General features: G+C 37.1%; 2 protein-coding genes across 2 annotated transcripts in view; one reads left to right on the top strand and one right to left on the bottom strand.

Annotated features, from left to right (window-relative positions):
• The window catches only part of RARS2 (arginyl-tRNA synthetase 2, mitochondrial), a 67,650-nt gene extending 66,469 nt beyond the window's left edge, over positions 1–1,181 (top strand). The window contains exons 19-20 of the mRNA XM_001500331.7: positions 535–598; positions 1,065–1,181. Coding sequence (XP_001500381.4) covers positions 535–598; positions 1,065–1,151 — 151 coding nt within the window. The 3' untranslated portion in view covers positions 1,152–1,181. The remainder of the gene's footprint in view (positions 1–534; positions 599–1,064) is intronic.
• A 1,409-nt stretch (positions 1,182–2,590) lies between these two features.
• The window catches only part of SLC35A1 (solute carrier family 35 member A1), a 28,265-nt gene continuing 14,075 nt past the window's right edge, over positions 2,591–16,780 (bottom strand). The window contains exons 3-8 of the mRNA XM_023650788.2: positions 13,976–14,135; positions 13,631–13,783; positions 8,418–8,484; positions 6,198–6,374; positions 5,622–5,756; positions 2,591–3,511 (exon numbers count right to left, since the gene is read on the bottom strand). Of these exons, the coding sequence (XP_023506556.1) occupies positions 3,387–3,511; positions 5,622–5,756; positions 6,198–6,374; positions 8,418–8,484; positions 13,631–13,783; positions 13,976–14,135 (817 nt within the window). The 3' untranslated portion in view covers positions 2,591–3,386. The remainder of the gene's footprint in view (positions 3,512–5,621; positions 5,757–6,197; positions 6,375–8,417; positions 8,485–13,630; positions 13,784–13,975; positions 14,136–16,780) is intronic.

The following is a 16,780-nucleotide window of genomic DNA, read 5'->3' as shown; positions in this document are numbered from 1 at the left end:
AGGTCACTTAATCATTGAGACAAATGTCATAAAAGCATCATTTCTCTGGCACATTGTTCTACTTGCCATTCCTGAAGAGAAAAGATACTTTAAAGAAAAGTGGCAGTGTGTGTGCAGTGGAGTGACAGCTAGTCTCTACTCCACCTCCTCACCGTACAGACGGGGAAAGGCCAGGCACGTTATACTTTCCATCTTTGTAAAGGGCACCTAACTGAGGAAAAACTAATTAGAAAGGAATTCTTCATAGTTGTAAAACTAACAGGATTGAAATCATAATCTTAAGAACTTGCCACCTGGTATTAGTAGAACCAGGACCAAAATCTAAAGCTTAAGTTGAGTGTGTTTTACTTTGCCTATTGTAGAAAAGCAGTGAATTCCAGTCTCAGCTTTCCAACTTTGGATACATCCTTCACTGGCTCTAGGCTTTGATTTCTTTATCTGTAAGGTGAGAGAGTAGGATTAGTTATCAAGCTGATAGGTTACAACAGGAAATTACTGCTGGTCCTAACCATGATTTCTCTTTTCCCGTGTCAGTCATCTTACAGCTGTGGCACACAAAACACTGCACGTAAAAGACAGTCCTCCTGAAGTGGCCGGGGTAGGTTGGGTGTTTTCTGTGTAATGTCTGGCATCCTCAGGCTAGCTTACTGAGTCAGTCTTGTAAATGTTTCTAAAATGGTATCCTGTTGTTCAACTACAGCAAAGTACTTATAGATTCAGGTAATAATTAGAATTGGGCTCTAACCATCAGTGTTTACTTTACAACATACTAGACTCTGAAACACATTCTCCTACATCAAGTGTTAGAGTGATGAGTCCCTTTATCTGTGGCTGTATTGTCTCATGACCCTGTGACTCCCGCTCCCCAGCCCGTGGGTGCCAGCCTTATTACAAGGGATGCTAGGGATTTGTCTTCCCTTGCCCATAGCAAACCCTCGGGCACTGAGATATTGTTCCTACTTAATTAGAAGAAAGTTAGAATTACTTTTAAATACACTCTTATTCACTTATAGTTAGCCTGTTACTGAATTAAACACTTAATAATTCTTTGATTTATTTTGTAGGCCAGACTTCATCTTTTCAGAGCTGTCCGTTCTGTCCTAGCCAACGGAATGAAACTTCTTGGAATAACACCTGTATGTAGGATGTAATTTCTAATTAAAATGGCTTTTTGAATTCTAGTTATCTATTCTTATATGCCTTGCTGTTTAGAATAGAATTTAAACTATCATTCTGTGTCAGAATCTATATTTTATTAAGTCTAAGTGATTTATCAACTTATTAAATCTTTACCCCTACAAAAGAAATCATCAGAGTTCCCTCATGGTCAATATGTACTAAACAGATTTTTGTAAAACTAAGCTAAATCTTTTAAAATTCATTGTGGTCTAATGAGGATAAAGGATTAGAGTTTAAACTCTAGCTTGAGGTTTCTTACAATGTTATTCTTCCAGAAACTATTCTTGTAACTGAAGTGATCTAATATTTTCATCAAATAAAATTGATGAAGAAAAAAATCTCAGTTTTCTTATAATTATGGCTAGTTCTGAATAAATTCAGGGGGACTAAAATCAAGCCTTTTTGCCAATACAGCTGACAACTACTTCCAGAGAACAGATCTTGTTGCTTATCTTTTTGTTGATATATACAGGTAACTCTTACTATGTGAACTCAGGAACTGAGGACATTTGAATAGCAAGGAATTACTTGTACAGGTATTGTATTAGAATCTTTTTATAAAAATTAGTCCATTAGTTAAACCATAATTTTAAATGGAGTTTCTTAAACTGTTTCCTTCATGTATCTACCATATGGGTCAAGTATACTTTGTAGGATTTGTTTAGGTAACGTGAGTAGGCTCTGTTCTGTTTGATCAGTACAGCTCTCCTCATCTGCCAGCATTTCCATTTACGTTTGCTACAGTTCATTCCAAACGTTGCTACAAGATGTCCTCTGAATACCAATGAGTGTCTAGTTTTAAAAATAGAGAAGCAAGTTGGTGTGAACCAAAGCTTCTCTAGTTGAATGAACATAGCTTTGTATTGGCAAGTATGGTATACTTCTTAGTCCTAGAAAAGACTCATCCGTGCAGTCTCAATTTTAAGTGAATTAGCTTCCAGACTGCTGATTTTCTACTTAAAATATCATTAAAATTTCCTTAGCAAACCAGCCGTGTAATAAAAATGTACCGTTGGGACATGTTTTACATGTTCAGTATCCCTCTCCACTTCTTTGGAGAAATGTTCTCCTTCCCAGAGTGTGGGAGCCTCCTCAGTATTTGAATCTTGAGTGAAGTGACCTGGGACGGTGATGATTAAAGCCAGGTCTTTCCAAAAGCAGCTCCCTGAACAGACTGTCCATTAATCCTGACACCCTAGAGCCCTACAACCCTGACTGCAGTCCTCCTGATCAACTTGTTTTTGCTTACGGCTGGCTGGAGGTGGTTTACAGCTATCATTTGCAACCAAAGAACTCAAACTGATACAATTCCAACACAGGAAGAATTAAAAATTTCATGTTTTGGGTTTGTCGGTTTGGTTTTGCATTACCTTAATGGTCATATCTACAGAACAAAAAGTGATCGAACAGATTTCATATAAATTAAGTTTATTGCTGAATTTCCCTATTAACATTCTATAGAAATTTTTTTAAAAACACTGAAATTTCACAAATTATTGAGAGCCCAACAGTTAAACATACTTTATAAAAAAAAGTACAAAAGTGACATTAGAAATATTTTTTGAAGAAAAGTATATCATCTAACAGCAAAGAAATATGAATCCAGACAATGAATGGCACAAATACAGCACTGAAAGGAGTACTCAGTCACACCCAGAAATCACTGTCTGAGTTACGAAATAGATTCAGTTTGAGAAGTCACACATTCAGTTTGTTTCTGAACTAGCCTGTCTTATTTTTGCTCTCTTTTGTAAGAAAAGAGCTAGGTCTTTACTGATGCTGCGACAAAATACTATATGTGAGCTGGAGAACAAGGAGGGGTCATCCTTCTCCCCGGTACCTGAACAAGAGAACAGTTAATACAGAAATGGCTTTGGCACTTTAACCCTTAACATTGTCCCAAACTTTGTGACTTTGAATATTGTAGCTTCACATGATTTTTATTAACACCATATCCTCTCCATACTTTGTATGTACATTATATATACAATAATATAATTCCTTCATTTAAAAACAAAACGGGTTGACCTCAAACAGGTCATGTTAAATCTTTGTAGCAATTCACTCAGATAGCTTTCTTCTTAATTCTTATGCCACTCAGTTAATTTGTTGCTTTTGTTTGTTTAAGCTACCTTCTGGGATTGACTTAAGGCTCTAGTTTAATGCAAATAGTGTAGTTTTAGTAGGAATCTCTTTTGAGGCTGAAATCATACACCGACTCTCTCTTTTGAAGTTGTTTCTCCTTGTTGGATGGATGTAGTGTCTTGTCGGGGTAATCCATAGAGATATATAGAAACACAGACGAGAAGAGCACCCAGAGCAAAGGTGAGTGCTGAAAAGGGGGGAAAAAAGTCTTACTGTGTATTGGTGTCTTTAAAATAATATAACAACAATCAACTTAAAATTTTGAACTTTCAATTGTAGATTTACATCTGATCACATGGAAAATAAATCAATCTAAATGTTATACTTTTATGATATAAGGTTAGAAAGGTCATCAATTCTAGTCTTCCCCACCACCCCGTGCGCTACCCACCGCCCCCCTGCCCCGAAAAAGTGGTAAAATCAAGGGAGTGACAATCACTGACTACACCCTTTTCAAGAACACAAGTATGGCTGCCCTGGACCACTCTGACAAAGAACACACTAACTTCCCTATATACTGATTTTTTTTTTTTTTAAAAGGCAGTGGAATGTGGCTTTTCCATGATACTAGAAACCTGAGAAAATTTAAGGCAAAAGGTAGTTGAGCAAAATTCAAACAGTTAAGTGACCAATGATTCAAACCACTGAAGATTTCTGAATAGGAAAGGAGGTGGTGATTTACTGAATAAAATCCAATTTTCTGCTAGCCTTGTCTTTTTTCCATCTTAATTCTAAAAATCAAGACACAAAAAACTAAATTACAACTTGTCAAACTTGACAAGTAGGCATATTAAAATAAATGCTCGTGTCAAAATCTACTTCAAAACTGTACGTCCTGTTCAAAACTGAACTGTATTCTCCATGGAGGACAATGGCACAGTCTTAATAGCTTTAAAAATGACATGCAGAGAAATGACATCAAGCTGTGTCCTAACTAGAAAAGACCAGCTTTGTCTTCAAAAAAGGAGAAGGAGGTAAATTAAATCTAAATAGGAAACTGGAAGATTGCTAAGACATTCTAATTAATTTCCCTGACCATCAGTAAGACAGAACATTGACCAAAAAGCATTTTATACTGTTCCCAAATATTCCTTAGGAGCAAAGGCATAAGGATTTGTTGAGCATAAAGATGGACCAGAACTACAATTGAAACTTCACCCAAATCAGGTCAGAAAAACATCTAGAGCAGAGCCTATAGTACCTGACACTGACATGGTAAGTGGCTGGCTTTCCACAGAGTACTTAGTATGTGCCGGGCAGTATTCTAAGCACTTCACCTGAAACAACCCTAGGAGATGGGTGATAACTGTCATTCCCATTTTACAGCTGAAGAAACTGAGACATAGGTTAAGTAACTTCTCAAAGATTGCACAGCTATAAAATGGTTTTCTAAGATTTCTACAAGGTTGGCATTCCTCTATTTGCATGTATAACAAGGATCAATTTTAAAATGAAATGTAAATATAGGCCAGGTCTGTTTCTTGTATTTAATGTGGCTATTTGACAGATTTTCCTCATGTATTAGTTTATGGTATAATTGATCAGTAAAGAAAATGATTATTAAGCATAAAAGCACCCTGAAATGTTAAATCAACATCACTGCTTAAATAATTCAGAAGCCAACTTAATGCTGGATGTGGGCTAGGGAAAATTATATTAGAAGGAATAGTATAGCAGTGATGCCAGAATGCCAGCTACCGTAATGAATTTTGTCTTAATTACGTATTAAATGAAACAAAGACACCTTTATAGAAGAGAAAAGAAAATTCACATTTGGATTTTAGTTTCAAAACCAGTTCACACCCAACTCCAAAAGAGAAGGTACAAACTAAGGGGGAAATAAAAGAGATTTTCTGCTCTTTCCTCAAAATAAAAAGCTTAAATACTTTAATTGTACTGCAGAAAGGAATCATTTCCTAAAGTCCTTATATTTATTTCTTTGCGTACCTAATCACACTGTATTCACCCTGAAGCACTTCCGTTGTCATGTGCCTAATGCCTGGGGAACGGGGAGGCCTTGACTGCGAGAAAGCTCTTCCCAGTAACTGAGGAACGCCCTCACTCACTCAGAACTGACACCCTCAGCTTACGCTCTAGGAACATTTCAACACCCCAAGAAGTGCTGACTCACATAGCACACAACTATGAACTGCTCTCCTTGTAGAATAAATTGTAACAAAACTAGGAATTTCTGTGAACACTAAGACCAACTGCCATATTTAATCCAAGATAAAATGAATCAAGGAAGTGAGAAGCTCTTCCATGTTGAAAAGTTAACAGTACAAACTAAGACATACTTATCTGTAATCCAAACAGCATCACTGAAGCAATGGTAGAAAGGACGATGGCTGCTGCTGCGGAAAAGCCCTTCATGATGTTGTCTGTGTACTTGACCACAATAGAGGTGTAGAGGCCTCCAACACTCGCAAGAACTTGTATAGAGAAAGAAAGAAAATCTTAACACCCAAATAAATGAAGCCTTCTAGGATGGCGAGTCAGTTTTCATCCCCAGAGATGCCATACTAATTTACCTAGGAAAATACTATTCCATAGAAGCAGCCATCTGAGAGAGTTTGTACTAAAATTGAGTAGTAGTTGCTACAAAACAACATTGTTTTTCAGATGCCCGAAGGGCTCTGTGGTCTACTACGAAACTGTACACATTTCTTGCCAACACATTAGATACTTTTGATTGTGAAGGCAAAATTGCTTTGGGATAGCTACACCACAAAAGTCAATAAAACCAAAATTACGTTTTCAAACTGGTGTTCACAGTGTCAAAGGAACAATTTCAAAATGCTATAAAGGCTTAAAATGGACATCTAACTTTAAAAAGAAGATCTACCCAGAAGCTTTAATTCCTGGATACTTACAGATGACAAACCAGACATAATATGTGTAACCATAGAAAAATCCTTTTTCTTTAACTTCAGCTCCATCTGACAAGTAGACGCCAGCTAATGTCACAACAATCCCTGATAGATACATTTGAATGTTTCTCACCCAAAGGGAAGTGTCTGAACTCTTTAAAACTTTTTCAAAATATACTCCTGAAAGAAAATTAGACATGCAAATACGAAATAAAGATATTATTAGAAATTAACTTAAAATGTCTTTCATTTAGAGCAATAACCTAGAGATATGATAATATAAATATATGATTTGGGGACCAGACATTTTACATTAATTAAATGCACATTTATTATATTGGTTTGACACACTGGTATACTGAACATTACCAATTTGTATTTTTACAGAGCATATAGAATTAATAGCCAAGAAGGAACTTTCTAACCTGCATTTAACAAGAGACTCAAATTATTGTTGAGAACAGCTTCTGCCTTATTATAGCAGTGAGATAGATCGCAAGAGCTCTGTTCATGCCAATAAAATACTTGCTTTGCTCAGCTGGAAAACTATACTGTTACAGTACAATCATACCCCTATAATATCTGCCCGGTAATGAATACTACCACCTTTGCAAAATAACCAATATAATCACCACTTGGGATTTTTTTCAGAGTAAGTTAACACAACCAAAATAAAATTTAAACAGAACTTGCTGAGTGAAGCCATTTTCCTTTAAAGCAGGATTCCACAAACCGAGGTCATACACAATGTCAGAAGGACCATGACCTCCCTAACTAGATAACACATTTTGTGTGTATGTGCACTTTTCTGGGGTTGAGTGTCCACAGCTTTTTTCAGATACTCCAAAAGAGCACCAACCCCCCCACCAAAAAAAAAATCACATACCACTGCTGTAAATTTTACACCTAAAATGAAGGCACATTTAACAAGGACATTAAAGGTTTTAGTTACAAGGACCATGTTAATTAGAAATTTAGGAATTGTCACTAAAGTACTAATCACCTAAAAATTCTAATGAAAAACGAGGTTCTTTCTGATGAACCTATGGAAAGAGCCAGAGAATGGGAACAAACATACCACAGCTACTCCTATTTCCTCCTTTGATTTTCCTATCTGTGAAAACCATTTAACTATTCAGTGCTCAGTTACTCCAGGCTTAGAGTTTCCTCAATTGTGTACTGAGAGGCTGAACTAAATAGAATGTTGGACGCAAACATTTAATTATTCAAAATAGTGATAAAAAATCAAATAGTATATTATTTTTGAGGTAACTCAATTTTTCTTTCTAATTTACTGGTTCCTAAGAATAAAAATTTAGCATGTTATCATTAAGTATATCCCGAAATTTATATTTTCCCCTTATCAAACATCTTTTTTACAAGCAATATTTCACTTATAAATTCAGCCTACTTTCCTAGTCAAAAATAAAAACAGAGTCCTAACTCTTGAAATAGCACCAATAAAGGTATTAATAAAGATGTATAGCTGTAACTAATAGACTCTCTACTAAAAAAACTTGCAGTTTCTTCTGTTGGAGCTATTTCTCAAACACATTCATTTCTTATGTTACACTTAACATTCATACTTTGTCTCTTCTTGATTCAGTGGAGGATTGCTTGTCCCTACACATAAGATTCCAGACTTTCATGTTCATTTGATGTTCATGATTTTGGTTCGTGTCCCCCGCTTTCTCCTGTGACTTTTGTGTACTAAGCTTTCTGAGGAACTCTCCACCCCACCTCCATTTCCTGCCTAGGCCATAGTCCTAAACTGTTGAAGCACAGGCAGAACTTGAGGTTACCAGAGAAAAACAGATACTGAGCTGGTACCTAAGCCTAAAGCAGCAGAATCTAGCCTGAGGATAGTGACAGTTCCAGGAAAACAGAATTTGAGTTTTCTGATGGCTAACTTCCTCCATTTTCAGAGGCCTTTTTTCATTTACTTTTGGGTTCTTGGCTGGACTGAGAATGGTCAAGGATAACAGAAGTATATTCTTAGATAACTGCAAGCATGAATAAGGATTGAGGTCTGAACTGACTTAAACACTAGCATGCATTTACTGGAAAAACAGCTGACACAAAACTAAATAACTAAACATAAGAAGATAAGCTTTAGGGGGAATAAAATTGTTATGATAAAGCAAGATAAACTAGATCCCTATTTAAAGTTTGATTTTTTTTAGAAATTTGACAACAGAATAAAATGATGCTTTTATGATTTACCTGCAAATCCTGAGCATAATACAGCAATAGCTATAGCGCCAAACCCTAACAGTGGGTTCTGTTCCACCTGCAATAGTAATGTTTTAAAAGTTATTTTTAGTGACTAATAAATAGAATTCATCAAGAGACCAAATACATGAATACAAAAATCTGTGTTATAGTGATACTGAAAGTATGCCATATGAAACACAACTACTCTGTAGAATAAGACGGGACCATCCCAGAGATTAAACCAAAGCTCTTAAGTTAAAAATGTGCCCCTCAGGTTGCAGCCATAGTAAATACTCAATATAACACGTGTACCTATTTCCTAACAACAAGGGGCACCCTAGTATAGAATTTTGCATAGTAAGCCAGCCTCTTATTTTAACTTCTGCCACCACCCTAACTCAGCCCCTTATAGCATCAGTCATGGAAACAGTTACAGTTTAACTTTTTTTATTTATTCCCTATCACCTACAGGATGAAGTAATGACTTTTAAGATTTCCTACTTTACTGAATTTTTATTAAATATTAATAGCATACCTGCTATGTATCAGATATACTGTATCAGATATACTGTTCCATACTAAATAAAGATAATATGCAGCTCTGGTTCTTAAATAGTTCATGGATAGGAGAGATTGATGGGTATATATAATCCTAATACTGTGCTGACAGATACATGTATATGGGCCCCAACCTACTCTTTAAACTTTATTTCCTTTTTCTTCCCTTAACTAACCCTCAGGAGCTTTCATCAGTGTTTCCTCAGAGATATACACTATCTCAGTAGTAACACTGAAATTAAAGGGTTGAGACGCATGACTGTAATATTAGACAAGCATATACCTTGTTCAGAATAAATAAACCTGATATAAGGAGAGTATTACTTTAAGTACTTGAGAAAGAAAGCGTGGTCTAAAATATTTGCATGAAGATAAAAGGAGAAACAGAAGATATTGTGGACTAGTGGTTCTCAAAGTATGGTCTGTGGACCAACTGCAGCAGCATCACCTGGGAACTTGTTAGAAATGAAAATTGACACCCCCACCCCAGACCTCCTAATCATCCACTATGGGGATGGGGCCCAGCAATCTGTTTTAACCTTCCAGTTGATTCTAGTGTACACTAAAGTTTGAGAACTACTGCTAGAGACCACAAGTGATAAACACGGGTGCTTTCCTAATACAAACTACAAGAGTGGCTAGAGATGAGAAAAAAATGGTGTGAGATTTCTCCTATCCCAACAACTGCTAGGAAGCTCAAGCTACCAAAAATAGTATCTGATAAATTCCTAGCTTGCTTTTCTGCCAGTTTAATCTCTCTACAATTAGGAAAAACAGTGATAGACACTGCTTCTCTGGATGTAATTCTGACTAATAAACTACTGGGTGATGAAGTGGAAGTGACAGAAACTTTGGAAAATAGCAACCATGCCATTTTAGCATGAGTTATAGCCAAACACAGCACAGTTAAGAAACATGGGTTCCAGTCTTGAATAAATCAAAATTCAAAAAAACAAAACTTTAAGTTAGAATTCCACAGCTAGCAGGAATATGCTTCAAGAGGGATAAGAGGGTCTAAAGAATGAGATTCTGGTGAAGAGTCAAAAAAGAATACATAAAGAAATCAAGGTGACTAAGGGCATCTTAATGAATTCTGATTTTATAAAAAGAACTCCAGTACACATAACCAAGAGGAATCTAACCAGAAATTTTAGTATCAAGAAATTGAAAACTCAGAGTCAGTGGAGGCTTGCAAAACCCTTTAAAACTTTTAAGAAGGCTTTTAAAAGTCTGTTTAGTTCAAGAAGAAAAGAGTATGCTGCTTGGGCGAGATGATGTAGTTATATGGTAAGAAAATAAGAGTTACCCAAATCTAGTTTCCATTTTCTCTGTGAATAATAATTTTTAAATAATATATAAATAAGTAAACATTTAAAAGGAAACGTCCAAGACATCTGGTTTACTCTTATAAGAATACTTAGCTAAATAAAATAAATTCAAAAGTATCTTGACCAAGAATAGTAGCAATTCAAGATACTGATCACTCTGTCTCTGAGGAATAATGAAGGCTGGAAGCTACGCCAGGAAATTTGGATTGGGCAAACACTGTCCTTATTTTCAAAAAGGCAGAGGGACAGAAAAGCTGCCGAAATGATTGATGGCTGCTTGAGACCTGTAAGCAGCCCAGCAAGCTCAGCACGGGCTCTGGAGCCACGCTGCCTGGCTTCAAGCAATGTTACTGGACACGTTACTCACCTCTTTGCCTATCAGTTTCCTCATCTGAAAATGGAAATAAAAACAATACGAGCCTCATGTTTGTTGTAGGCATAAGTGAGTTATTATATGTAAAGCACTTAGAACGCTGCTGGTATTTAGCGCTGTATAAATGATTGTAGCTGTAACTAATTATTGATTACTAGCAAAATGCTAGAACAGATGACTTGAGCAACTTAAAAATTTTAATTGTAATTACTAGAAAACAGTGTGGCTTCCCTAAGAGGAGACATACCAGATTTCTTTACTGAATGGATTCCTAGTGTAAGTGGTAAGGGGAATTATTCCATAGAGATAATGTTTAGCGAGAAATCTGACAGATTTGCATAATATTTTTATGAATGAGCCAGAGAATGCAGTGAGGATAACAGCACAATTCTATTGATAGCTGAGTGAAGGTATACAGCAAAGTGCTAACTAATAGAATAAAATCAAGCCAGACCAAAGCACTACCAGCTCACCAGGCATATGAATGAGCCCCCTAGGGAACAGACCCTCCAGGCCCAGTCAAGCCTTCAGCCAATGGCAGCCCTAACCAATATGCCCACTGCAACCCAATGAGAGACCACAAGCAGGAACCGCCTAGTCAAGGCACCCTCAAATTCCAGACCCCTAAAAACAGAGAGATAAGAAGTGCTTAATAAGCAAGAAAAAAAAGCCAAGCTAAAGAGAGGTCTGAAGAATAACAACTCTGATCCTCTCCTGTCTAGAATTTTCAGTGAAGACCCAGAAGACTATTTCTTGAATCTGTAGAAAGTATGATACTCAAAACAAAAAAAAAGCTAATAATGGATAAGGGCTGAAAAGACCTCAAAGGCCTGAACAATGACCCAAAGCTAACAAGATTAGCTCAATAAATACAAACACATCCTGCATTTGGCTAGAAGAAGCCCACTGCACAAGACACATTTGAGACAAACTAGTTATGTGAAACAGCTACATGTGGTTGTATATAATCAGTTATAGAATGGATAGCACCTATCCCCCCAAAACTAATACAATCCTATGCTGATTTACCAAGTCTCTAGTAGTCAGAACAAAGGAGGTAATTAGCAAGCCATACCTCACACTAGTCAGTCAACACCTGGAGACTGTGAAGTTTTAGGACACACAGTCATGTGTCACTTAATGACAGGGATAGGTTCTGAGAAATGCATCGACAGGCAATTTCGTTGTCGTGAACACCAGAGTGTCCTTAGGCAAACCTAGATGGTATAGCCTACTACACACCTATGCTCTACGGTACTGTCCCTACGGAACCTCCGTTGTATATGCAGTCCACTGTTGACCGAAATGTCATTATGCAGTACATGACTGTACTAAGGAACAGTAATAGATGAATGCATCTAGAAGAGAAATACAAGGCAGTAACTGGGGCAAGAGGCAGGGATCAGAAAGTCTCTAGAAATCATAGAAAGAAACGACAGGGTTATCTCAACGAGGGAGGAAAAAAGTCTTGGATGGTGGGGATGTGACACTGTCCTCAGACAGTCAAAGGATCATCATATGGAGTTAGGGATTTGAGTTATTGTCACAAGAACAAAGAATAATGAGAAGCAGTTCCAGGAAGCTGCATTCTGTTTAAAATATGAAAGAACGTTCCAGAATGGTCCAAAAGCAAGATAAGCTGCCCTATACTCTGCTTCAGCTTACTAAACTTTTCACATACATTACCTATGTGAGGTGGACATAACACCTTTTCTAACGGAGAGAGTTGTTACTTAAAGTTCATATTTAACTTTTATGCATTTGCCTTACTTCCCAAACAAATTATTTCTCTGCAGGTCTACAACTGAGTTAAATGTGCAGTGCATATTTGATCACTGTTTTGAAATGTCACTAAGAATATGAGCATGCTTAAACATCATGTGAAGACAATAAATATTAACCTAAAACTCATTTTCTGGAAAAGAAAATTTTCCCCACCAGGCTAGAAAATAACTACTTTTCATTATTTCCTTAAAAAGGAACTGACTTCCTACTTTCACAAGCTCTCCATACATCCCCTAAGAGAACCATGGTCTTTCATTTGCTACAAGGTGAAGAGGAAAGGTCCTGACTGTCAGAAGGTCATTCACGACAGTTCCACTTCCTACTTTGCTTTGGGAAAATAACCTATTAAAGCATATAACAGGGGCCGGCCTGGTGGTGCAGTGGTTAAGTTCACACATTCTGCTTCTCAGCGGCCCAGGGTTCACCGGTTCGGATCCCGGGTGCGGACATGGCACTGCTTGGCACGCCATGCTGTGGTAGGCGTCCCACGTATAAAGTAGAGGAAGATGAGCACAGATGTTAGCTCAGGGCCAGTCATCTTCAGCACAAAGAGGAGGACTGGCAGTAGTTAGCTCAGGGCTAATCTTCCTCAAAAAAAAAATTTAAAAAATTTAAAAAATAAAGCATATAACATTAAAAAAAATCAAGTATGTACCTTAACATTTAACCCTGAACAAACTAAAAGTTAGAAGTAAAGGGCACTTTTTGCCCTATTTTAGTTATCAATTGTCAGTAAAAACACTACTCCCTTGTAATCTGTATCACTGACAATGGGAGTATGTACAAAAGGATAAAAAACTTTGCGAATTGAGGGAGAAGATGAAAATTAGATGGAGAAAACCTTACTCAGTATTTCTGAGAAGAATGGCTAAAAGAGGTATAGAAGTTTTGAACTTTTCGTCATCCATAAAATGAAGGGGGTGGATTACATTAAGTTTAAGGGACCTTCCATCTCTAACATTTTTAATGCATAGTTCCCTCAAAAAAAAAGAAAGCCAATAAGTATTATCATCCTTAATAATAACATTGTCCTAAGGGGAAAAAAAGCCTATCTATAGGGCAGAGACGATTTCCGTCAAAGGAACAGAAGTGTACCACACTCATCAGTGTGACTGTGTGACGTGTAGGAGACTCAGGAAGTCTCCCACTTCAGTCATGGTACGCATTTTGTTTCTTACCACAACTTTTGTAGCTTGGGCTGGTTTCCACTGTACAAGTATGACTCCACCACACAGCATAAAAACTGAAATCCACTGTAATTTGCTGAGTGTCCGGTTTAACATTAAAACAGTACATAAAGCAGTACAGGGAATCTTCAATTGGTAGGTCACCTAGAAACAAAACAATGAATTAATGAATTTTTAGTTAACATTAGTCTCTGACACAAATATATTATTTTTGATATCATTAAAAGAATTACGGAGAAAAATACTTGATAATGTGATAAAGGGTTAATAAAAATCTCCTCACCAGGAAAACCCTTTTTAAATTCTACGCTTTTCCTGGTCATGTACTCCACTTACCTGGTACACTGCTGCATCCAGATTGCTGAGAGCTAGGAAAGCCATGTTGTTCTGAACGGCATACACTAACGACGGCACACTTAACTTCATCAGTTCCTTGGGGCTCCCCAAGACATTTTCTATCAAAGACGCCTTGAATCTACCCAGACTGGCTGTTTCTCTTTGGAAATCAAAAGGGGAAAATGAGAAGTGGGTGAGGAAGAAGATTAAAGAGCATCCTTTTGATAAGATTCCTTCACACACAGGATAGCTATATTGTGTTAAGTCCACTGATGTAATTTAGCAAACTTGTTTTAATAACTTTCAACTAATTTTAGATTTATTAAAAGAAACATACCAACAATGCATCCTCATAAAGGAAAAACAGTTACAAGTTCTATTCGGGAAAATATAACAACAATTAAGTTTACCATCATCAACCTCTGGTCAAAGCTCCAGGAGTTTTTGAGTATATTAAATAATGAGATAATAGGAAACCAGAATTGCTCATATTACCTATAAAAAGTTAACTGCCACTTTGCTATTACATCAAGTTCACCCTGATTATTTTTTTAATTAATCAAGTTGCATATCCACTTTTAAAACTTTTTCTTTTATTATAATAGATTTAAATTGCAAACAAAAGAAAACAGCTTTGGTAATTAGGGCAGTTACTTGGGATAGGAACTGAGCAATTCAGGTCAATATTTGTAAATTAGTTCTGTTATGAAATATAGTAGACAGTAAATCTTTAAATAGGTATTCTCATAAAAATCAAGTACATATATGTACAATTTTGCAGGAAATCTGAATTATTTCCTAAAAGCAACAAAAGTAAACTATATTTGTAATGTACGTAAAGCCTACTTCCTGACTCCGTATTACTCATACATGCTCTTAACTGTTCCCATTCTTCCTCAGGAGGAACTAGCTATCTGGCTCATACTTGCCCCTGTTGTAAATCTGCTCTTTTATTTCCTGCAAATAAAAATAAAACAGTGTTTTATAATGAGCATGAACATGAAAAGAGTATTACAGGGCCCTAACTGCACCTCACACTGTGAGAAGACGTGATGCTTTGTTGGGGAGATGGATCTGTTTCAACTCAAAGTTTATCATAATCACAATGAGCCTCTATATTTCTGGTTAACATATTAGAATCAACAGTCATTAACTGAATTTTTTTCATATTTAAATAGGGTGAACTAATTGCCCAAGTCCTGAGAGGGAGCAAAAAGTCCATCATGTCAAGCTGACTTCTCTGCCTATCCCCTGTAGAACACTCCAGCCCCAGAAAGTGCTTAAGAAAAGACAGGAAATGTGGCCTAGGCCACAGAAACAAACGATGTCTTTCTTAGTTACAGATCTTCCTCTTTGCCAAATTCAACATGCTCTACACCACAATGATAAATCTATATGCTGAAAAGTAATGCCCACAGCCTGATGGGAGACTACAAACTGCATCCAGAAGAGGGAAAGAATACCAAAAGATCACTCTACTGAGAAATGCTATGTAGTAGAATTTTCCAAGTGTCTGAAGACTGGCACTTTAAACTTTTGACTTTTTTTTTTTTTTTTTTTTTTGGTGGGGAAGATTGGCCCTGAGCTAACATCTGTTGCCAGTCTTCCTTTTTGCTTGAGGAAGATTATTGCTGAGCTAACATCTGTGCCAATCTTCCTCTACTTTTTGTATGAGGTATGCCACAACAGCATGGCTTGATGAGTGGTATGTAGGTCTGCACCTAGAATCCAAACCTGCAAACCCCAGGCCACGAAAGCAGAGCATGCACTTAACCACTATGCCACAGGCTGGCCCTTTAACTACTATTTAATGCAAATCTAAGATGTCCTATATACTTTCTTGACATCTCAAACAGCATAAAGAATAATTTTTCAAAGAATGTTTTCCCTCAATTATAAAATTGAAGAAAAAATTTAAAAAAAGAGATCAAAATTAAAAAGAATCACAGGGGTCCAACTCAAAGAACCACCTTAACAAAGTGTGATGGATTAGAACATTTTCTTTAATGTCCTATTGTCACTAGTAAGCATCATATGATAGCAGAGAGATAAATCTTACAGACTTTGTGAAGTACAGGTCACTGCTTTCACTGTGCTATTACTTTTAATGCCCTTCTAAAATACTGACCTAAATACTAATAAAGCTTCAGAGTGGTACCCTAAGGAACTACAGAGAAGTACCTGTTTGTATCCGTCTCCCACATTCCACCTCCTTCCGTATCCGTTTATCGCCCACATAAGATTCCTCAAGCTCTAGTCGAGTGGCTATCTATCCTTTCCCTAATCTCTGGCTATGGGCAATGCCATCTCACTCCCACCCCTTAGAGAGACTCTAAGCCTTCACTGGTATCAACTGAATTTCTGGCTATCCAGAGACAGAGTCGGTCTTTACCACTGCTTCTTTTTGCCCTGTCAGAATATGGGCTCCTTAAGGAACTGGCTGGTACTCCTAATAACCACCATGCCTGCACCAATAATCAAGGTTACTGTTGTTCTCTTTTCTCCCCATCACTTTTCTCCTCCCTTATCTCTTCTCCCACACTTTTCAGCTTTCACATAAAAAGAAGGGCCTATGAGACATCACCAGCCAGTCTGCGGACTCCTCTCCTTCAGCGTGGCAGACTGGGAGAGCACAGCGTGCTGGATTGACCTTCAGGTCTCTGGCTCTTCTGGCTACATCCTTGCCTAGGCCACAGAAATAAAAGACGCCCTTTTTGTTGGAGGCTCAGGAATGACTCTCTTCACTGCCAGGAGGCTTTCGTATCTTTTTCTGGTTCCTTCTCTAATGCAGGTATTAGAGAAGCC

Source organism: Equus caballus, chromosome 10 (genome assembly GCF_041296265.1).
Source record: "Equus caballus isolate H_3958 breed thoroughbred chromosome 10, TB-T2T, whole genome shotgun sequence".
Classification (NCBI taxonomy): Eukaryota; Metazoa; Chordata; class Mammalia; order Perissodactyla; family Equidae; genus Equus; species Equus caballus.
This window is presented reverse-complemented; position numbering and strand designations above follow the sequence as displayed.